The sequence below is a fragment of the Amblyomma mixtum genome, chromosome 1 (genome assembly GCF_055824585.1).
Source record: "Amblyomma mixtum isolate Tamu chromosome 1, ASM5582458v1, whole genome shotgun sequence".
NCBI classification, from domain to species: Eukaryota; Metazoa; Arthropoda; class Arachnida; order Ixodida; family Ixodidae; genus Amblyomma; species Amblyomma mixtum.
This window is the reverse complement of record NC_143012.1, coordinates 62,674,946-62,698,711: the sequence shown is the minus strand read 5'-3', so window position 1 is coordinate 62,698,711 and position 23,766 is coordinate 62,674,946. Positions and strand designations below refer to the sequence as shown.

Here is a 23,766-nt window from a genome sequence, read left to right as displayed (position 1 = left end):
TAGGGAGCAGCAAAGGATGGGATAGGGGAAGGAAGGATACACACAAGCAGTGAAGAGCTCACTCGTACACTGGTCTCCTTTGTTACATTGTTCTTTTTTCATCTCTTCCACTTGCAAAACGGGAAACGACGCATTCACACTCACCACTCAAGTTTCTGTCCGTAATGCGAAAGTTGAGCGGACAAAAGGACTTGGAGGAGACAATCCGTGAGCCATCCTTCATTTCGGCAAACTTCTCTTTCAGCTGCAAAGGAGGACACGAAGAAGAAAGCACGAATTGCTACCCAAAACTGAGGCAGAGTACTGTGCATGTGTGCCTTGCCAATATCCGGGATCTAACTGTGCACAAGTGACTTTCCAACATCCGGAATCTAACTGTGCCCATGCGATTTGCCAATATCCGGGATCTAACTGTGCCCGTGTGATTTGCCAATATGCGGGATGCATCTGTGCCCGTCTGACTTGCCAATACCCGGGATCTAATTGCGCATGTGACTCGCCAATACCCGGGATCTAACTGTGCCCGTATGACTTGCCAAAATCTGGGATCTAACTGTGCCCGTGTGACTAGCCAATATCCGGGATATATTTGTGCCCGTATGCCTTGCCAATATCCGGGATCTAACTGTGCACGTGTGACTTGCCAATATCTGGGATCTAACTGTGCCCGTGCGACTTTCCAATATCCGGGATCTGACTGTGCCCGTGTGACATGCCAACATCCGGGACCGAAGAAATGCCCCAATCCAAAGCAACACGCATAACGTTGAACTATCTTGAACATCAGACCATTGCCTCTGTTAAAGCTGCCGCAAGCAGGTGAGTGGCGAATGAGCAAACTGCTCACATTACCATGGTTCTGAATTCCAGCACAAGATACACTCCATAAGTGACCACCCAAAAAACCCCTGATATCACTCACTAACACGAGTCGGTACAGTGGCTATTGCGTGCCCAGATCCAGTTATCAGTGCTAGAACTGATTTTCATGCGAGTTGTTTTGCATACAGAGCTTCCTACCCTGACGTGGGACTGTGCCACCCGGCTCAAACTACCCAAGAATTAAAGATAACAGAAAGAAAACTACCAAGCTTTTGGGGCACATTTTAGAAGCCTGCGATCAGTCACATTCTCCCAATAACGGCAGCACCAACAGTGAATGAAATTAGCCTTTGTATAGCTGGCTCTGACAGCAACAAAACACGCAAAGCCAGCAAGAGTTAATATGTTTCAATTACAAGACAACCTCTTTATTTGAGGACATGCGATTTGGAAAAAAAAAAAAAAAGAAGGCGAGTAATACATGATACAAGGTCTGTAGTGTTTGGGTTTGTAGGGGTTTAACGTCCCAAAGCAACTCAGGCTATGAGGGACACCATAGTGAAGGGCTCCAGAAATTTCGACCACCTGGGGTTCTTTAATGTGCACTGACATCGCACAGTGCATGGGTCATCAAAATTTCGCCTCCACCGAAATTCAGCGGCCGCTGCGGCCGGAATCAAACCCGTCTTTTGGGGCAGCAGCCGAGCACCATAACCACTGAGCCACCGCTGCGGACTCCAAGGTCTGTAGGGTTTAGCGCCTTGAAGCTGCACACTGGCTAACAACGAAGCCATAGATAGATAGATAGCTAGATATATAGACAGACAGACTACTTTTAGTATGCCTCAACAGCCAATTAGCCTAAATGAGCGTACACTAGGTCAAGTACAAATGTTATGGAATGAACCAGTCATATTACAGAACCAAAAAATAAAAAAGACAGAACCAAAAAATGAAAAAGACAATGTGAAAACAAGCACCTACAAAAAGCATTTACAAAAAGAGCAATTTAGGCAAATCATGTCTGTATTTAAATGACCCCATGACTTCGGGCTCAGCAGCTCAACATCGCACCCACCGAGCCACTGTGGCAGGTGCCAAAATGAGCAGTAGTATGATTATGAAAAAAACACACACAAGGTAGAGAAAGGTTGTTTCGAGGACGCCAGCCTTACTCACCTTGTGGTCTACTGTTGGTCCAAACGCAAAGTTGTTGACGAAAACAATCCTGGTGATGGGGGAAAGAACAAAAAAAAAAAAGTTGCAAAGCTTACACGCACCGTGCCACTCAAGGAAGCCAATAAGGCGAATGCAATAGAACTAATTTTGTTTGTAGTGCTGTAATGAAGAAAGAATGGAATCAAAAAAACAAATTAGGAAAGTCAAGAAGCTGCCACTAAATTCCTACCGCCCAACACTGGACAGCAACAGCAGTTGTTTTGACGTTGTAACACTAAAACAACGTAAAAACATGAAAACTAGAAATAATGAAAATGAATGAAACGCTAGAAACGACCATACAATGCAAAATCACGTGAACACACACTAGATCTACGAGCAGTGGGTTGTCTACTCATGCAAGTGGTTTAACGGCAGACACTGCATTTAGAGTAAAATCTCATTACAAGAGACATGGTTACAAGAGACACTTGGTTATAAGGGACATTTGAAAGTGGTCTGGTTGGTTTTCCTATATTTGCCATGTTAGCAACACTGCATACACAAGACATGGTTACAAGAGACACTCGGTTACTAAGGACAACTTTTTTGGGTCCCTAGAGTAAATTCTTCACTACTTAGAAGAGACACAGCCCACATACGCTCACGCAACGCGGCCGACATCCTACCAACTCATATGCACTGCACCTTTCATTCCCTTGCCTTGATTCATGTCACACATCACAGTTGCGATTACTGCCTCGCTGTACCGAAATTTCCATGTCACGGACTGCGTGTCCTCGAGAGATTGTGAACTTCCTCTTCAGCTACTTATGGTTACAGTCCCGACGATGCAATCAACGCGGATGAACTTACCTAGTCCAACTCCTCAGTGTTTTTATAATTTTTGGTCACAAGAGACCTTGGTTATAAGAGACATCTTTCTCGGGTCCCTTGAGTGTCTCTTGTAACGAGGTGTTACTGTATTTCCTTTACTCTTAGGTCAATCCTAATCAAACTACACCACCTATAGTCGGATACAACTTAGGTCTGCAGTGAAGCTCCGCCCACATTCAGCCTCCGCACACAGAATTCCTCCACGATGAAAAAGTAGTCCGCTGCTTAAACGCTTCTTGTTACGTAAACAAGGTTATCACAAGAAAAAAATTATGAGCTCTAGAATTTTGATACATGGATTGTTTGATATAGTCAAACATTAAAAAGCTGATTTCGTTTACAGTTGCGACTGGCCAGCGGAGTAATACAGGACGCCGCGGACCGCAGCCCAGTGTTAGCAACTGCTGTTTTTTTAAAGGGGCCCAGAAACACTATCTTAGTTGACTATTTTGCCTGTTGATCGCATACAGTAAGTTACAATGGCGCTACTAGCGTCGGTAATACCGCGTATATTCCGTTTTTTAATATTTTAATAAATTCATGGCTCTGATGGTGTCCCCACACAGTGGCGGGTTTCAGCAGCGGATATGACATCACCTGGCGCGAGCTTGATGATTGTACAAACAGTAAATATACTTCAAATTGTGTGAATAAATAGAGAAACATTTTGTCACCTGTCTGCGTTTTATATTAGATCAACAAAAACAACTTGTTCGTCTTTGATAAAAGCCCCGCAAAGCAAGTAAAATAAAAAATACACCACCAGGGGCTCTGGCATGGAAACGACGCTGCCAGTCTCAGCAAGAACGAGTTACAGAGAGCAAGCAACCGTGGAGTGCAAACTTCCGCGACGTGCTCTGGCTGGCTGTTTTGATTGGTTGCGCCAGGTGCCGTCATTGGGAGAGTGAAATAGGAGTGGGAAGCCCTGCCAATATCGAGTTGAGGGCAGCGTTTTGTTTGCTTGTATTTTGAAATTTCTTCATTGAATAACTCCCGTTCCTGTGCATCGATTCCTGTAATTGTTTTTAAGTCAGCATCTGTGTGACATAAAGAATCCACCTGAAGTATAGCCGGTATCCCCCCAAGCAGTGTTTCACAGCCCCTTTAAGTTGTATGCTACTATAGCTCGGTTTCTGTCGGCAGCATCCCGAAACGAGATTCCACTGCAAGCAGCACCGCAGGCACCAAGCCGAGGAGGAGAAGGGGCTGCGCAGAGCTACTCACGTGGCATTCATGACCTTCTCCCGGTGCGTCTCGTTCAGGAAGTCGCCCCTGATGAGCTGGTAGTCCCCGTGTGTCTTGCCGTACCAGCGCATCCAGAACTGGAAGAGCTCGTCCATGGACTCGGCATAGCGTGAGGGCACCTCTGCCTTCTCGATGCCGATGCACAGCTTGCAGGGGGTCGCAGCTGCCACCTGCAGAACCACCTGGGGGGGGGGAGGAGGCAGGACAAGGGAGGGAAATGTGAGGGGACAAGCAGGTCTCAGCGCGCACTTGCAACATATGCGCACGTTGACAAGCCCGCGGAGGAGTCCGCTCACTCAGGTTCATCATCATCATCATCAGCCTTACTACACCCACTGCAGGGCAAAGGCCTCTCCCATGTCTCTCCAATCAACCCTGTCCTTTGTCAGTTGCCGCCACTGTATCCCCGCAAACTTCTTAATCTCATCCACACACCTAACTTTCTGCCGTCCCCTGCTACGTTTGCTTTCTCTTGGAATCCACTCCGTTACCCTTAAGGACCAGCGGTTATCTTGCCTTCGCATTGCATGCCCTGCCCAAGCCCATTTCTTCCTCTTGATTTCAACTAAGATGTCATTAACCGCGTTTGTTCTCTCACCCACTCCGCCCGCTTTCGATCTCTTAACGTTACACCTATCATTTTCCTTTCCATAGCTCGCTGCGTTGTTCTTAACTTAAGCTGAACCCTCTTTGTTAGCCTCCACATTTCTGCCCCATAGGTGAGTACCGGTAGGATACAGCTGTTGTATACTTTTCTCTTCAGGGATATTGGTAAGCTACCATTCATGACCTGAGAGAACCTGCCATATGCGCTCCACCCCATTCTTATTCTTCTAGTTATTTCCCTCTCATGATCCGGATCTGCGGTCACTCAGGTTACTTGGACTCAAACCGATTATGTATGTATGTACTGGTTTTATGAGGTTTAACGTCCCACCCTACATTTTCAGTTTGTAGACCCCGTTCAGCTGATCAATCACAACCCTACCAGATTTGCAGCAAGAAACAACTTTCTGCTCCCCAAAGTCCATACCAATTATGGTAAATCGACGTCGTCTTTTCAAGCCATTTCAATTTGGAACACATTGCCACCCAATCTAAGAACATCAATTTCCTTGCCTGAATTCAAAAACAAGCTCAAAGTATTTTTATTGGAATGCTGATGTGTTATTCTCCTTTTGTGTATATTACCTGCGTTATTGTGATATTTTACCTTGTTTTTGTGAAGTACTGATTTTATATTTTCTATATTTTGTATTTATCCGCTAACTATGCTGTAACCATTTCTTGTATTATTGATTTATCAAGGGTCCCGGTGGAGTCTTTGACTTTCGGACCCTCGTCTGTACATTTATGATGTTTTGTATATATTTTTTTTAAAGCGACTCAGGCTATAGGGACGCCGTAGTGAAGGGGTCCGGAAATAATGTGTACTGACATCGCACAATACACGGGCCTCAGGCATTTCGCCTCCATCAAAATGCCACGGCCAGATGAGGGGGGGGGGGGGGGGGGGGGGTGAGTGTGTTTGTATGCATGCATGTACACTCTCCATCAAAAGTAAATGGAAGGCGACTTTGTCAAAAAATTTAATTTCTTTAAACCTAAGCAGAATGGTGCACAGTGCAATTCACAAAATCACAATTAGGCTGCACATGTGTATTCAAGGATGCATGAATTGGGGGGGCAATGATTAAATTTTTCGTTATATTGCCTTTTATTTACTTTTGAAGGCACCTACATACTTAGGCCTGAGTGATTCTATCAGACAAAGAAGTCATGCAGGGCTCCTTCGTCTGACAAAATTACTCATGCACACATATGTAGGTATGCATGCATGTACGTAAGTGTGTAGATGTGCTTGGCTTTGGATTATGGCTTTAACATCCCAAAGCGACTCAGGCTATGACAGACGCTGTAGTGAAGGGCTCCGGAAATTCTGACCACCTGTGGTTCTTGAACATGCACCGACATCGCGCAGTACAACGGACGTATGTATGTACCCCATTGAAAACCGCAACAGAAAATTTTCTTTTGTCACAACAGATTTCCTTGTAGTATTTTCGGAACGACGACAGAAATTCCAATAGTAACAACAGGATTCCGTGTAGTATTGAGTCGTCTCCTGTCGTAAGAACAGATAACTTCACAATACAAAAGAAAAATGTCGGAACGACAGGACAAGAAAAATTTGTCACATTTTGGGACCGGCTCTGTCGTATTTTTCGACTCTGTATGTATTTACAGGTGCCATCAGAAGTAAATGGAACGCAATATTAATGAAAAAAATTTGTAAATTTTCTGTTGTCACAACAGATTTTCTTGTAGTATTTTTGCACCTGACGAAAGAAATTTCAAAAGTAACAACAAGATTCCGTGTACAGTGGAACCTCGATTATACGACGTTCAGGGGACAGCGCGAAACCGTCGTATAATCCGGGTGTCGTATAATCGAAAATCAAGCGTGATATTTTTTAACGTCTGAACTTCATCCTCATCTTTTCTTTTTTTTTTTTTTCGCAACACAAATGCAGCACATTTTTGCCGGCAGAGGGCTAGTCTTCAACAAACAAGATAAAATGGCCGTTGAGGCTGCGGTGAGCAGGCAGCGGGGTGAGCAGGCAGCGGCTCGCACGGCTTTCTTGATAGGTGGAAAGATTAAGGCGCACCGGTTATCGACTGACTAAAGTGTGCCTACCGTATTTACTCGATTCTAAGCACCCCCTTTTTTTCACGATCGCGATGCCCAAAGTGAGAGGGGGTGCTTAGATTCGAAAAATCTAAACTGACCCCCCCCCCAGGCCCCTCTTTTCGCGGCGAAATCTCGATGAAACGGGCGCGAGAAAAAACATTCTATTTAGGAAACATTCAAAAGAAAAATAGCTGCAGACAGTTCTGTGCCGCCATCTGTCTTGTAGTGTCGAACACAGCAACACAAACAGCGCCGTGGACCCCGCTGTCCTCGCTTCGGCGAGCGCGGCCTCGCCCGCTTATCTGATTTTTCGGCAGCGTCCGCTCCCGCCGACGCATTTGTTGCTGCGACCGGCGTCTTATCTTTTCTCTTTATCTTTCCTCTGATCTTTTAACTCTCCTCTATCTGCACTTAGCAGCGGTGGTGGCTTGGCTCGAGCCAGTAGGCAGGCCTGTGCAATTTCCTTTTCATCCTTCTCTCAGTCGCAAAAACAACAACGCGCAGGCCGCGCCTCCTCGGGACTCCGACTGCACAGGCTCGACGAAAAAGAGAGCAAGTGCACTTGGCGGCCTCGGCAACGCTCTCTTCCGCGCAAAAATGGGGGTGTTTAGATTCGCATGCAAAGTTTTTTTTTCAGAAATTTTTTTCCGAAAATAGGGGGGGTGCTTAGAATCGCGAAAATACGGTACATCCCGGCCTGCGTTTGCTGACGACCTTTTTTGACGGACGGTACGAGCCAGACGTCGTACGAAGCGGGGTCCTTCTAAAATTTGCGTCGTATAACCGAGGTTTTTAATGCATTGTCTCTATGGGGGTTTTGCCGGGACCGCACAAATTCGTCGTAAAATGCGGGTCGTCGCATGACCGGGGGACGTATAAGCGAGGTTCCACTGTAGTATTGAGTCGTCTCCTGTCATAAGAACAAATAACTTCAAATAACAAATAAGAACAAATACTTCTGTCGGAACGACAGGACGACAAAAATCTGTCGTATATCGGGACCGGCTCTGTCGTATTTTTCAACTGGGTATGTATTACAGGCGCTGTAAGAAGTAAATGGAAGGCAATATCAACAAAAAAATTTAAGCGTCCCCCAATTCGTACACTCATGAATAGATATGTGCAGCCTAATTGTGATTGTGCGAATTGCACTGCGCACCAATAAATGTGGACTACTATTATGCTTTAGATGTAAAGGAATTAATTTTTTTGACGAAGTCACCTTCTATTTACTTTTTACGGCGAGTGTACATATGTGTGCCCGAGCAATCATATCGGAAAAAAAAAAACCATTTAAGTCTGAGCATCGAAGCAATGCTTTAATTTTGGTGAATGTGCCCAGCCCAAGATGGCTCAGCTTAACAATCTCATGTCTATGGTCATCATCATCATCATCATTTATTTACCCTTAAAGGGGTCGTGAAATGTTTTCCGAAAATTTTGAACGACGTGTGTATTTGGAATTCTGACCCTTCACTCTATAGTATACCTTGGTTCGTTTCATCGTCTGGGTTGATTGAATAGCGAAAAAAACTAAATTTCGGTTTCCCAGCGTGCGTCCCCCTCAACTCACCGCAAACGTCATTTTAAGAAGCCAATCAGAGGCTTCTGTCGTCAACACAACATGGCGGCTTAGCGAGGCCTGTTTAGCCATAGTTGACCGAGGTTACAACACGCATATTGACTCGAATGTGGCACCGTCGTCTGATCAGAATGGTGTCTGCTAGCTGTCAAGCTGACACATGTGCGAAAACTTGGCCGGCGCGCCACACCAGTCGCCGCTTGTGAACTGCCGCCTACTGCAAGCAGGGACACGGAGCGGCAAGCATCTTTGCGCCGCTAGACTCATGCCCGGGCCACATCCGGTGTAACACTTTGCCACCGCACACCAGCGCCTGCGCGCTGCTTGGCTACTGAAGTTCGCACCAGAAAAGACAAAATAGCGATGTTATCAGAAAGACTGCCGGCTGTACTCAAGCGGCGACAAAGCATGCCCGCCCACGTAGCGCGCTTTCGGCAACGGCGCTGGACGCGGGCGCGCCGGGCGACGAACTGCACTGCTCTCTGGCTGCCCTGGTCGTCGCTAGGCCTGTTTCGCACATCGAAGCCGCGGTGGACAGCGCTTCGGAAGTAGCCTGGGTTATAATAAAATGCCTGCTTTTGGCATCGCTTTACTGTCAACAGCATCGTCTCACAACAAAAAATATGGTCATTGTTGCAGTGCGCTCGGCAGCGGAGCTATATAACGGACGCCAGGCGTGCAAGCCGGACCGCAACGGCCGGGCAGCGGCAGCTGAGCAGCGGCTGTGGCAAGAAATTTGCTCGTATTACAGTTGCTGCTTCTACCAGCAACTCGGCATTATTCAACGATCCTCAAAAATGATCTATTTTCCACACTTCTTGCTCCCACAGTTTATTATTTACGTGAATAAAAATCTTTAGCTCATTTTTATGACGCCAGCGGACGGGATCCAGGCTTGCCGGCCGGCCTGCAGACTCGCTGTATTTCACATTCGCACCAGAAAAGACAAAACAGCCATGCTATCAGAAAGGCTGCCTGTTATATTCGAGCAGTGGCAGCATGCCGAGCTTTCGGCAACGACGCCGCCTGCGGACGCGCCGGGCGATGAACTGCGAGGCTTGCCGGCGGCCCTGGTCGTCGCTAAGCCTACCTGGTTTTGCATCGATACTATCGATACCGCAGCTGAGGGAGCTTCGGAACTGGTCAGCGCTGTAAAAGGTACTACTCTCGTCACCCCTTTAACTGTGAACCTGTCCCATAATAAAATAAAGATATGCTCGATTTCCGCTACGCCAGCGGAGCTAGCAAATGCCAGCTATGCGAGCGGTGACCAGGCAGTAAATAAAGCGGTCATGGGATGAAATTTGCTTGTATCGCCGAATTAAATACTGCTAGCAACTCGGCATCAGCCAACGATCCTCAAAAATGATTCATTTTTGGCATTCATCTATTCCAGTGCTTGTTATAAGCGTGAACAAATAATACTAGCGTGTTTTTCTGACGCCGGCGGCCGGCATCCAGGCTGACAGGCCGGCCCCGAGAAACGCGCCCCCACGTCATTATGATGCTGGCGCTCTGCGCGCTCGCATTCTGCCCCTTGTCAGTGCGACGCGCCGCGTGCGGCCTGTCATTGACATCAGTTGGGCGCAGGCGGCGAGCTGCTGTCAGTCGTTTACACCGCTCGCAACGGCACGTCGCGCGCCCGGCAAGTAGCAGTCATGCCGAGAGCCCGCGACACCTCTGCCTGCGGGAGCCCCGACCATGAACCTCCGAACCCGGTCGTGGACTCGAGTCTTCATCTCTATCGCAAGGGGTGGGTTGACTCGCAGCCCCATCTGCAAATTATGCCTAACACGCTTCTGGAATATATTTTTCTGCAGCAAAGAACAGAAGCGCAGAGCCGATGCGCGCCGCGATAGCTGACTCGTTCGTATCGAGTTCATGTAAACAGAGAGCCGTCGAGATGGGCTGACCTTGCTCAGCTCGATTCTCTGACTTAAACCACCGCTGTCAAGGAACACCACCTACATAGGTTCACGTAAGCAAGGCTATGTCGAGTCGCTGATACTGAAGCCAAGGAGCAGAACCGAAACCGAAACTGGTCCCAGGTAAGTGATTGATGTATGACCACGCGCTGCAGTTTAACAGAGTGCAATTACGCGTGCAAATAATTGGAAAACCTTGTGTCACTTTCAGAATTTTTCATAAAGCTATTATTTTAGGGCAAACGAAAGTTGAAGATATCTGTACGTTTCTGAAGATCTTAAAATGACGTACTCAAGTAGTGCGTGTGCCAGCCGACGGCGGCGCATGGTCGTTTCATGGGCACAAAAAGGCAGCGATTTCGAACGGGCTTTATTAAATGCAGACTCAATATTGAGTCGAAATATTTCGGAATCAGCATGTCTAATGTTTATGGAAGCTGTAAAAATTAAAACCGGGCAGCTTCATTTTGTTTTCACAACCCCTTTAAGGGCCCCAGGAGGCATTACATAAGGGGGGGGGGGGGGGGGGGGGGAACAGTAATCACAAGTCACAAAGAATAAAGTTGGGAGCATAAATTTAGACACATGTAGATATAGCTGTCCACACTTCAAAAGAAAAACGAGTAAGCAAGTAAACAAAAGAAAAAAAAAGGAGGAAAAAGGCTTAGCACAAGCACCTAGCTGATTCAGGTACATCAGGACTACCCAAGGTACACAAGACTACCCAAGGTGCTGAAACGAGGGGGGGGGGCTGCACCAAAGGGCGAGCGCCCAGTACTTACTGCAGCACACCGACACGGGTCTCAACAGCACCTAGAGCTTCGGACATCCGCATTTCCGAAAAAAAAAAAGAAAAAAATTAAAATAAAAAGATATCCATGAAAACTGACCTGGCCCACACCACTCCCAAGATCGACGAAGACATCATCCGGGCTGAACACCAGCTCGCTGATCATCTGTGCCACAAACTCGAAAGATGTCTCCCCATAGACCTGCAAGGTGAAAGGAAGACACTAGACATGTAGAACACCACGCTAAGAATGAAGATGTGCAGAAACCCACCTGCCCAAGAAGGAACATGGAGCCCCCCAAAAATTTGCGATGCTAACTGAAAAGCATAGCACTAAAATAATCCAGCTCCCTTATCTAGAATCTAGAAGGCTGAAGGCTCAGACATGGTGACCTCACTAACGTTCGACGTAAATGTTGCTGCTACATGGCAAGATGAGGTCTGGGCAATAGATGTTTTGTTTGTCAGTGGAAACGCAAACTTTCATATTTTATTCTTTTCCATTTTTTTTTTTGGCAGCACGATACATTTTCCTGAGTACGCTGTTATGACCAGATCCATCCCAATCCCGTCGTCCCGCCATCTTGTGATCGCCGCTGTCCGCTCAAAAAGAACGTTATCACACTGCAGGGTCACACAATCCACTGTCACCGGTCACATGCTCATGGGTCACACATGCCGTTCAAATTTGATCCCACCCCTTCCTACAACTTCCTCATGTGACCTAATCAGCCTGCAATTACAATGGCAAAACAGAACGATAAACATGAATTTCACACATGCACATTGGTACAGGAACTCATGGTGGTAATGCCTTGAGTGAAAATTCGAGGCATCGCAAAGCAACAATGGCTGGAAATGCAAGGTTACACAGATTACACAGCCACGCCTAGGTTCTACCTGCTAACCACTTTCTTTCAGCATTGACACCAAGAAGCATTCCACACAGGAGCACGCAAGTTGAATTTTCCCCAGCCGTCTTTACAGGGGCATAATCTGAAAAACTAAACAGTCACATGTGTCATGTGACTAAGGTCATGTGGCTGACGACAATGTGTGTGTTGTGCTTTATGGCACATAGGCAACTGAGGCCATCATGTGCCGAGCACAAGGTATATACGAAAGATGTTTCGCTGAATTGTACAGAGATGTGAAAATTCATCGGCGGTGTAGAGGGCCTAAGACGTTAGTACTACCTAGTGATCACACAGAAAAGAAATTTTATAGATGGCTACAAGTAAAAGCTTAAAAGAAGGTTGGGTAACCTCAGCAGCTATCCTTGGCTGCGCAAGAATATCGAGGCTCCCAACGAACCAAATACAGTGGAACCTCGATTATACGTCCCCCGGTCATGCGACGACCCGCATTTTACGACGAATTTGTGCGGTCCCGGCAAAACCCCCATAGAGACGATGCATTAAAAACCTCGGTTATACGACGCAAATTTTAGAAGGACCCCACCGCTTCGTACGACGTTTGGCTCTTACCATCCGTCAAAAAAGGCCGTCAGCAAACGCAGGCCGGGATGTACCGTATTTTCGCGATTCTAAGCACCCCCCCCCCCCCCCCCCCTACTTTCTGAAAAAAATTTCTTAAAAAAAAACTTTGCATGCGAATCTAAGCATCCCCTTTTTTGCGCGGAAGAGAGCGTTGCCGAGGCCGCCAGGTGCACTTGCTCTCTTTTTTCGTCGAGCCTGTGCAGTCGGAGTCCCGAGGAGGCGCGGCCTGCCCGTTGTTGTTGTTGTGACTGAGAGAAGGATGAAAAGGAAATTGCACGGGCCTGCCTAGCCACCACCGCTGCCAAGTGCAGATAGAGGAGAGTTAAGAGATCAGAGGGAAGATAAAGAGAAAATATAAGACGAGCGTCGCAGCAACAAATGCGCCCGCCGGAGCGGGCGCTGATGAAAAAACAGATAAGCGGGCGAGGCCGCGCTCGCTGAAGCGAGGACAGCGGCGTCCACGGCGCTTTTTGTGTTGCTGTGTTCGGACACTACAAGACAGATGGCGGCACAGAACTGTCTGCAGCTATTTTTCTTTTGAATGTTTCCTAAATAAAATGTTTTTTCTCGCGCCCGTTTCAGCGAGATTTCGCCGGAGGGGGGGGGGGGGGGGTCAGTTTAGATTTTTCGAATCTAAGCGCCCCCTCTCACTTTGGGCATCGCGATCGTGAAAAAAAGGGGGTGCTTAGAATCGAGTAAATACGGTAGGCACACTTTAGCCAGTCGATAACCGGTGCGCCTTAATCTTTCCACCTATCAAGAAAACCGCGCGAGCCGCTGCCCCGCTGCTCACGGCAGCCTCAACGGCCATTTTATCTTGTTTGTTGAAGACTAGCCCTCTGCCGGCAAAAATGTGCTGCATTTGTGTTCCGAAAAAAAAAAAAAAAAAGATGACGATGAAGTTCAGACGTTAAAAAATATCACGCTTGATTTTCGATTATACGACACCCGGATTATACGACGGTTTCGCGCGGTCCCCTGAACGTCGTATAATCGAGGTTCCACTGTAAAGAGCTCAGCCTTCTTCTTAATGAGAAAGTGGCTGAGGTCTACCAAAATACGAGCAAAGCAGCTGGTCAGAATTTAGAGCTTCTTGAGAAATCCTGCTTCTCTTAAAAAGCTAAAAACGCAAGACATGTCGAAGATTGCATTATCTCCTAAAAATTTAATAAGGTAGAAGGTTGGACGAGTTGGTGGTTGTTCATTCTAAAACAGCGTAAAAAAGACACGGACACCAGGAAGAGACGTACAAACAGGTGCTGACTCACAACTAGGATTTTATTGCAGAGACACGACCTTATATAACGTGGGCGCGGAGATAAACTCCCCAGGGAAGTGATTGAGGCGTTTAACATAGCATCCAATAGAGACACGTGTGTCAGTGCGCCATCAGTGCTTTAATCTGACAAAGAATTGATGTATCTCTCTGCCAATATGTGAAACCTTTGACGACATGTATGCTTTGATTATTTCACTCCCTCTCCTTTTGTGTCTATCGCACTACTTTCGGTTTATTGCGCGGCCACATTATATAAGGTGGTGTCTCTGCAATAAAATCCTAGTTGTGAGTCAGCGCCTGTTTGTACGTCTCTTCCTGGTGTCCGTGTCTTTTTTGCGCTGTTTTAGAATGAATCTCCTAAAAGCAGCGATGACAATGTTTCGCAACACCCTTGTTATATGGCGACACCGTTTCATGCCGACAACTACCACACGACGATATCGGCTGAAGTTCAGCCACAGCAGCCTCGAGGCAGTGAAAGAGCTGCTCCGATTAAAAAGCAGCTCCCGCACAGGATTCCGTAGAATGAAACCACCTAGCCCAGCTTGCTTGATAAATAGATAGATATGTTTAGATAGATATGTTTATTTGAGTGTGCCTCAACAGCCAAGTGGCCTAAACGAGCGCACACTAGGTCAGATACATCAGAATGACCACTTAAAAACATTTAAAACCAGGCATGAAAACAACAATTAGGCAAATATGTCCATGTCAATAAGCGTTTTGTTATACAGGATTTGTAAACGAGTCATTGGACAGATGGCATGCAAATGGGGATAAAATGTGCCGAAATATTTTGTGGCTTTTGCATGCCGCACACGAAAATTCAGCGACATCAGTAAGATCCCACAGTTAATGAAACCGTGCACGACTTTTTGCAGAAACTGCATGTCACGTATGCGTCGCCTGTCGCCAAGGGTACACATATTGAGGTCTGCCAAGAGAGAATCATAGTCGTAGAAACGACGGCGACCAATATATCTATCATAATAGATGCGTATGAACTTACGCTGGACATTTTCAATTTTCGTGCAATAGGCGACACATATGCTATTCCAGGCTACTGACGCGAACTCAAGACGCGGTCTCACAAGGGCACAGTATAGAGTGCGTAGACATTCGTGCCGTCAAAATTTTTTTGTTAGTCTAGAGCAGGGGTTCTCAAACTGGGTTCCGCGGAACCCCTGTGTTCCGCGGGCTGTCTTTTTGTGTTCCGCGAGAACCCTCACCGGCCCTGACCCGGCAGCTGATATGAGACTGGCTCTGAGTGCTACTGAGCCACGCTTTGACTTGCTCTCAAAAGGGAAGCAGTACTACCCATCGCATCAGTATTTGTATTAATCTGTGCAATAAACATTTCACTTTTGCAACTCTCTCTTTGCAAAAATGCACTCGACAACATTGCTGGTAAGTGAAAGCAGGGGGGGGGGGGTCCCTGGAATTTATTTAAGGCTTTTGGGGTTCCTCCAAGCAAAAAGTTTGAGAACCCCTGGTCTAGAGATAAGACCAATATGCCTCAATGCGCGTAACACAATTGAATTTACAAGCAGTCTAAAATCAAGCCTTGAATCAACAACAACACCAAGGTCTCGCACATGAGCCACACGAGAAATTTGACCCGCCAAAAGTGTGTAATCAAACGTAACTGTGTCGCGTTTCCTAGTTTCCTAGCTTGCTTGCTTACCTCAGGAGAGAAGGGCTCGTAAGAGTTGAGCCGCTCGGGATCTGTGATGGCAGTGTTGTAGACCTGCTGCAGGATGTGGCGCAGCAGTCCCGTCGACGGTCGCGTGTGCAGCCGCTCGGGACGCGATGTGCCCTTCCACTGTACATAGACCGCAAAAAAAAAACACTCGTTGGCACCTGTGTGCCGCTCTGACCTCCCGACGAGCACACCGATACGGCAACGATGTGCTGTGCCGCGCTTTCAGAAGTAGGAACATGCCGTGCTTGCATGAGGAAGTTTAGGTAAGAGCATTGGCAAATAACAAGCGCGTACTGCCCAAAGTTTCAATCGAGCAAACCACTAGACTACGATCACAATTTGCCAAACAGTGGGCCCGAGAGAGTGCTTTTTCGACAGGTCAAGGCACTACCTGCTCTACAATAACAACATCGAAGGCCGACAAATCCCTACGGAGACAAAATGCATGCACTACTAGATGCCGCAGCCGTGAAAGCCAAGCAGCGGACAACCAGTGAACTAAAAATTCAGGAAACAAAACTTTTTGTTAATCCAGATTAATAAGCATTAAAATATGCGGGAAATTAAGTGCTGCATAAATAGGGGATATTCAAAATTCTGCAAGTGCGCTTCCCCACATAACTATGTTGCCCAAAACAAGATGGCTGACCATGCGTTTCCAGCTGAAACAAAGCAACAAAGACTAGTTTTTTGTTTGGTTCTTCCCAAATACGTTTCTTACGTTCCATCCCCACCTTTAGCGCCTGTACTGTAGCCCACGTGGTTTCTTTATAGCGAAGTCGGCCATCTTGTTTTTGGCAACATTGTTATGTGGGAAAGCGCACTTGCAGAATTTTGAAGAGAAAAAAAAAACTCTAAAGGAAGACAGTATGCAGTAGGAGAAGCCAGTACAAAAAGGCTTAGCATAGCAACGGATAAGTAGCGATCCCAAATGCACACTGATGCACAGACAAGCTTACAGCTGATTCACGACTACAAAAAAAAAATGCTGAAGCACAGACCTGTACTGCAACATCCCAGCAAACAAATTATGAACAAAATTACGATAGGAGGAACAGTTAAAAGATGTGGCAGCGCAATGCAGTGTAGTCGTAAGAGGCAAGCCGGACAACGGTTTCCAAGCTGCACTGCATACGAGAAACAAATCAAATTTTTGATTCCTATAGAAATGAAACTGCGGATTCCCCCTTCAGGTGATCCAATTATCCAAGGAATGGGTGTGAAAAACACCATCCCACCTTCACACGAACCCCTGCAGAGCTCTTTGATTACACCAGTTGCGAACCCTCCCACACAACCCACGCATCAAAACCCGGCGCTCAAACTGGGCCAAAATCGGAGGTTAGCAGATTGTCACGCCATCTGTAGTGTTCATACAAAGCTGTGCTGGCCAAAGCGTAAACATAGTGAGGAAATTAAAGGTACACAGTACCAATTGCTGGCTGCACAGCTCATAGGTGGCGCCACCATCCGTTAACCTTTGCAAAGTGGCCCAATGAGGAGTACCGTATACACTCGTGTAAGGGCCTCACTTTTTTTATTTTTTAAATTCGGGAGCGAATTTTAAAGGTTCAGCCCATATGCAAATAAAAAAAAAACAATGCTGACCAAATGTTCAGGGGAATCCCCCAAGGTGGAGTAGATTCGTAATAAGGGAGTAATTACTCATTGACGTCCACCCAAGCGCAGCCATACGGCTACAAAAGAAAGCTATACAGCTTTCTCAGAAACTTCGCAGTTAAAGAAAAATTCGTCCTGGCCCAAGGTTCGAACCCCGGACCACCGCTTCACCGGAGCAGTCGCTCTACCAATTGAGCTAACCGGGACGGAAAGCTAAAGGTAGGGCGATAGCGAATTGATCAATAACTCAAAGTGGGAGCAGTGTTGACCAAATGTTTAGGGGACAAATTTTTCTTTAACTGCGAAGTTTCTGAGAAAGCTGTATAGCTTTCCTTTGTAGCCGTATGGCTGCGCTTGGGTGGATGTCAATGAGTAATTACTCCCTTATTAAAAAAAACAATGCATAACCTTTTTTTTTCGTTTTTTCACAACTACCCAGTCCAAATCAGAGGGTGTGGGCCCTTACACGCGATCATACAGTAACCGGGTGTCGAAGTGGCGCCTTTGCAATTGGCGTCACCAAAGAGCTCCGGGCATCCCCATGTGACAAGGAAGTGACGTAACCGTTGTCCGGCGTGATGCAATCCACAGAGTTGGCGGCGGGAGGCGAGAGACGGGTTGGCGAGGTGGCGGTTCGAATCACGCACACAGCAGGAGGTGGTCATCGGCACAGGAGGCAGAGGCCAAGCGGGAGAGGGGGAGTGAAGAGGCCAAGCAACGACGGCAGCACATTGGCGGTGGCAGCGTGACAGCATGTCGGCAACAATGGGGCGGGGATTTGGGACGGGGTGGGGAGAAGCGCTTGTTCAGGCCACGAGCGAGAGTACTCGTGTGCGACAGGAAAAGAAAAATGACCGATGATGACATGGTGCAAACCACTAGTATAGTCTTTGTCAAAAGTAACCAGGCTGCATGGTTCGCTTCTAGCTCGTACAGTGGAGCCCTTACAGCTTCCCTGAATCGGAGATTGTCGTTAAAGATAAGGACTTGGGGTCTTCTTACCTTCCAACACCTTTTGATCTTTAGCAAAGCCACAAGGGCTCCACTATACAAGCTAGAAGCAAATCATGCAGCCTGGTTACTTTTGACAAAGACTGTACTTGCAGAGCAAGCTTTGCACTGCTTATTTAAAGGTGCAGTGAAGAAGAATCTGAACCTTATTTTTACCACTGGAACTCGGTCTACACGTTCCGAGCGTTCTTGGAAACTTCGAATTATTGCCCTGTGCAGCCCATTTCCCTAATTTAAATCGGATTAACGTCGGGCTTCCGCTTTTTTTTTTTTTTTAATTCCCCGCAAACAGTGGGAGGAGTCGACCAACCTTTCATCCAGTCCTGTGGCGGCTTGCCGCTCTGCCATCGGAGGAGTGGTACATAGTGGTCGGCGAAAGCAAAGAGTCCACGCGTATTTTATTTCCGTGGACCTAATTTGCCGCTATGTAGTCTCTGACTAGGCCTATTTATTCACGGAAACCTAAAAGAAACAAAATAAAAGCAAAAGCAAAGCCACCACGTAACTGCCTGAAAGGCACTCCATGCGTTGGTCGACTCCTCCCATCGTACGAGGTGAATTAAAAAAAAAAAGGCGGGAGCCAGAATCCGGTTTAATTACGGAAATCAGCCACATAAGGCAATAAATCAAAGTTTCCAAGAACGCTCTGAACGTGTAGATCGAGTTCCAGCGGTCAAAATGCGAGTTCAGATTCCTCTTCAGTGCACTTTTAAAAATCGTGGGAGGATGGCAAAAAGATGGCGTACTTACATTACCGCCAGTGCAACAGACACACACATGGGACAGTGTGAAGACTCACGTCGCCTGCTTTTGTACCGCTCATTATTCTTAACATATTACCAGCAAATCAGCGACTAATTCAAAGCAGCCGACTAAGCGCACGGCTCCTGCCAAGAAAAATTGTATAAACAAGAGGTTTAGCCATTTTCGTATGGACATGAACATCTTCAACGCCCATCATGGGATGTGCTCTGCTCACTGCGCCTTTGGCTGTCTGCATTCCTTGCCACTGAAAATTCTTGCCAATGCAGGTTCCTGCATCCGTTATCGCAGAGAGTCCTGCCTGTACTCGACATCAACACACGGCTGTCTCTCACAGCAAGGAATGTTAATATGTGAATCCTCCGGGGCACACCAAATCAGACCGGCAAGAAATGCCGCTCAAGACAATATTTAAACAGGAACTAGAGCATACAAAACGTGAAGTAAAAAAAAAAAAAGATGAGGGTAGCAAGCTGAAAGCCACACACTCATGAATTATGAGCTCGATAAACAAAGCTGCGGGTAAAATATAAGGCGCATCTGCGACGGCGTTCAACTATTTTTCAGATCTTCAATCAGTTCTGCTTCAGGAAACAGCCGCACTGCTGGTTACAGGCTACAAGGGAAACACAATCAGCAGGAACTGCAACTCACAGCCCGCTCAGTGCAGCCAAGCATGCCATTTACCTGTCACGAGGTATGCAGCTTTCGCAGATACAGCGCAAAGAATGTAGACAGTACAAGACAAATGTTTAGGCTAAGTGAGATTGCATACGAGAGTAGATTATATGGTTTCCCCTGTAAACCAACCTCTCCTGAGATTGTAACCTCTGCCTGCGGAAGCAGTTTCTGCATGTGCGAGAACGAGGATTATATCATTGCCACCTTTCCGTGCCTGCCCCGCACTACATCCATGCTTTTGTTGCAAGCATTCAATCAGTTGCCTTCCAGCAGAGCTATCTATAGCCATCGATAGAACGGACACTACATACAAGCGTTCCGTTAAACTCTGAATTCAAGACTTTCTTTCTCTCTGCCCCAAAGTTTCACCACGAAGACCAAGAGGTTGCTAACAGAAACCTAGGCAGTATCCACTAGCCCTGACCCAGCAGAAGCGCAAACAGAATCCATTCTACCTTTCTAACACCTCTCCTGCCTTGGGAATGTCTGGCAGACATGCCTTGGTTCAATTCCACAAGTCAGCATTGCCCGACAACGAATAAGTCATGCCAACCACCAGTAAGGCTCTCAGAAAGGTAAGAGAGCTTTCTTCTAGAGAGCTATGCACTGTCCATATCTGAAATTCAGTTCTCATGAAGGCTCATTTCCAACTTTTCGCTGTCTCTGATGCTAGCGACAAGGTCGTGTTGAACACTTCTCCTCAGATATTAATGCACTGCTTCCTTGATAACTTGTCCTACGAAAAGCTTCTCAACTGAGCCCCCGCTGCCGAAGTTAAGCTCCCACTCCGCTCCGACTCACCTGAGCAGAGATCAACCCTTCCATGAATCGATGCCAGAAAACATGGTCTCAGACTCTACAAGCGCTCAGCTGGTACAACAGTATGGAACTGACGATGTGCGGTACACATTCACGACATGTCTTGGGACTGTACGACGACCATGCTGGTGAACACACGACAACCTAAAGCGGCGGCGCAAAGAGCAGAAACTTCCCAGCAAAGCACCACTGAATGCACAGAAGCCAACTCACAAGTTGCAGAAAGCTGTCGATGGCCCTGTTGTACTTGTCACAGAGGGTCCGCATGCTCTCGTAACTGCGAGACAAGATGTACGGGAAAGCGTACAGGTCACGACATGGAGGGCACACAACACCGAACCTTTGACAGTCTGCAAACAGAGCCAGACTGCCAACGAGCTCAGGTACTGCAGAAAAGAAAATGCAAGTAACCTGCCCGCAAGCTCTTCCGACCTAGATTTATCACACCAAGTGAAAAAAAAAAAAGAATAGCTGGTGTTCAACATGTCTCCATTGTCTCAAATCAAATGGCAAGGTCAAATGTCAAGGCCTTATGATCACGCGGTCATACTACCATAGCTTGGGCCATAAGGCCACGCAGTTTAACTCGCTTTGACCTTGAGAGGCATTGAAGGTCATTGCCGATGTGCGCACTGCCTCACATTAAATGTCAAGGTCAAGGTAAAGGCCAAAGTCAGGTACCCAATGGTCATAGTCATATGATCACGTGGTCATACTACCATAGCTTGGGCCATACCACCATGCAGTTAAGTTCGGTTTGACCTTGTGAGGCACTGAAGGTCATTGTCTCATCCACATCAAAATCCGAAGTTGTACCCTGAGGAGTAGAGCTCTCACTTTGAAAAAAATTGAGGCTGATTTTAATCCATAGCTTCAATTTACAAGATTGGAAAGACCAAAAATAGATCACAAGTGCAAAAATTCTTATTCCTCTTTGCAGAAACTTACAGTACTGCGTTTTCAAAATACACATGCTATTCAGTATTTCAATCCATGCGAAATGAGGTAAAGTGGTTAGACTTCATGTTTATCCAAGGATCTTATGCGCTGTGTGCACGAGGCTGGCTGACACTTGAAACCTAGCGTCTCACGAGCAAAGCCCCCACATAGTGCAATTGCGAAAGAACTGAGAGTGCTGCTTTCTCTCGTGGTTGCCAAGCTTTCAGACGATGATGCCAATATTCAAGACAGTGAGGAATGAAACCATTACAATGCGAGTAACCAGCCAGAAGAGGCTACCAAGACAACAGCTGATGAACGCTGTGGTACACAAGGCACCTTCATAACATCTGTGTTCAACAAGGTAATCTCAATGAACTGTTCTACCATTTGAATGCCGTTTCCAGCCTTCCACATCACACAACTTTATATCTTTCCTAGCCGAGGCATGTCAAGTAAGACAGTTCCAGTTTCACACCTTAAAAATGCGCTGACCAACTGCTTATTGCTTTCACAGAAGTAGCACTGTAAAGTTGGCACTATATCTGCAGTGGTGTTTGGCAAGTCTTTTTAACGTATCAATTTCATATTCGAAAGAACAACCCCACTAAACTATTTCAACCTCCAGTTCCCTTTTCAACTCTCAGGCTTTTTTTGCACTACTGTCTGCCCAACAGAGGCGTTAAATCTCTCATGGTTTCCTAGCATATTCCTTGTTTACTAGCACATATGCATTCTCGGATACTAAACGCTCTCTTTGTCTGGTGAGTTAGCACTTAACATGAGATTTTATCACGCCTCGTTATGCATTCACTTTTGTTCCTTTCTCACTGTAGGCATGGTGCTATCGTTCGTTCCAGCTTCACTTGATGGGATGAATGTTAACATGACACGACAAGGCTGTTTGTGACTTCAACCACACACATGTAGTTCAACAATGCTCAAGACTACCGGCGAAGAAGCAAGCTTCATATCCAGAAAATTCCACATCATTTGAATAAAGCACAGACTAAAACAAAGGTCATTCTGATTGTGATGGCAGTTTGGCACACATATTGCCTGCGCTGCCACCTAGGGCGCATGTACACCAAGTGAACCCTTCATCTACAAATTTCTTGTCAACCTGCCTGCCTGTGGTCGTCTTCACATCACACTATGGTCGCTCCAGCCGTAAAAAATGCAAATGTTTTACAAGGAAAGGAAAAATGGCGTAACTGTCGCACTCTTAGTGGACAACTAGGTCGGTGTGGTTCTTCACCGATCTCATTCCGTTTTGTATTTCCTGCCCCTCGCAATTGGCTGAAGCAACCCTGAATCACGCGATCAGGGATCACGAAAGAGAGAAAGGTGACCATAGCGGATAGCTTTGGATTCATTTCAACCATTCGAAGCTCTTTAATGCACAATAACACGGCACACCACTTCAGCATTTTCATGTTATTTCAGGATACGGGCCCCACTACAGTAGTCAAGAGTCTCTTTTTTTTTTGCCCACCTTCAAGCTTGTACTACATGCACTTGTAATTCCCTGACTGAAAGGTATACTGATTTTTCCCACTCATAACACAGTCAGCTTCATTAACTTCACAGTGGGGCATTTTCATGGGCAGTTACTTCATGCAAACTCTCTAAGAATACTGACACTCCTCCCCCCGCTCGTTTTTCTTATAAAAAAAATGAAAAAAGAAAAATCTGTGGAAATAAACTTCCACTTTGCTCACATCGTACTAAGCTGCAGCCAACCTTTAACTAAGCATTCTCCACGGCTATAAACATCGTTTAAGGAGTGTTCCCAGATCCAAACAGGCACCACAACGGGCACAACCTCACATCTTTCAGCCAGACTCAAATGGCCAAGTGCGGACACAAAACAAACATCAAGATAGCCTGCACGGCAATGCCAATGTCACGGGACGCACATATGTGACCCAAAGCGGCAACATTGTAAAGAGAGCGCTAAGTTATGTGGGGCTGCAACAATCAGAGAGGGAACAATAGCGCATTCAAAACGAGTGCCACAGATAAGGAAGGCTCAGTGGGTGAAGCGACAGCTGCTCTCAAGAATCTCTCTCCACTATCAATTCACCTGAACGAAGCTCATACATCACTGTGTCGGCCAAAGTAAGATTAGCAAGGAACGTAACTGCATTTGCCTCCCCCACTTCCCCCAACAGGCTAAGGTCAGTTTCGTGTTGTGACCCTGCCGTTTGCTGGTTAACTGCTATCGCGCACTCTGAGTTCCTGGTTTTTTCACAGCAGAGGAATGTGCTTGGCTATCAGCCAGCAGAGGGCAACCTGGACAAATGCACCTTTCCAAGACAGCCATGTGCGCACAATTACAAC

At 46.6% G+C, this 23,766-nt stretch overlaps 1 protein-coding gene across 5 annotated transcripts in view; it reads right to left on the bottom strand.

Moving 5' to 3' along the window:
- The window catches only part of gpp (DOT1 like histone lysine methyltransferase grappa), a 67,602-nt gene that overhangs the window by 29,067 nt on the left and 14,769 nt on the right, over positions 1-23,766 (bottom strand). For 4 of the 5 annotated variants that reach the window (XM_089550949.1, XM_089550970.1, XM_089550960.1 and 1 more), the window contains exons 4-9: positions 20,698-20,761; positions 15,574-15,711; positions 11,212-11,313; positions 4,102-4,304; positions 2,002-2,050; positions 145-244 (exon numbers count right to left, since the gene is read on the bottom strand). In XM_089550949.1, coding sequence (XP_089407075.1) covers positions 145-244; positions 2,002-2,050; positions 4,102-4,304; positions 11,212-11,313; positions 15,574-15,711; positions 20,698-20,761 — 656 coding nt within the window. The remainder of the gene's footprint in view (positions 1-144; positions 245-2,001; positions 2,051-4,101; positions 4,305-11,211; positions 11,314-15,573; positions 15,712-20,697; positions 20,762-23,766) is intronic. The other variant, XM_089550955.1, reaches the window with a different exon arrangement.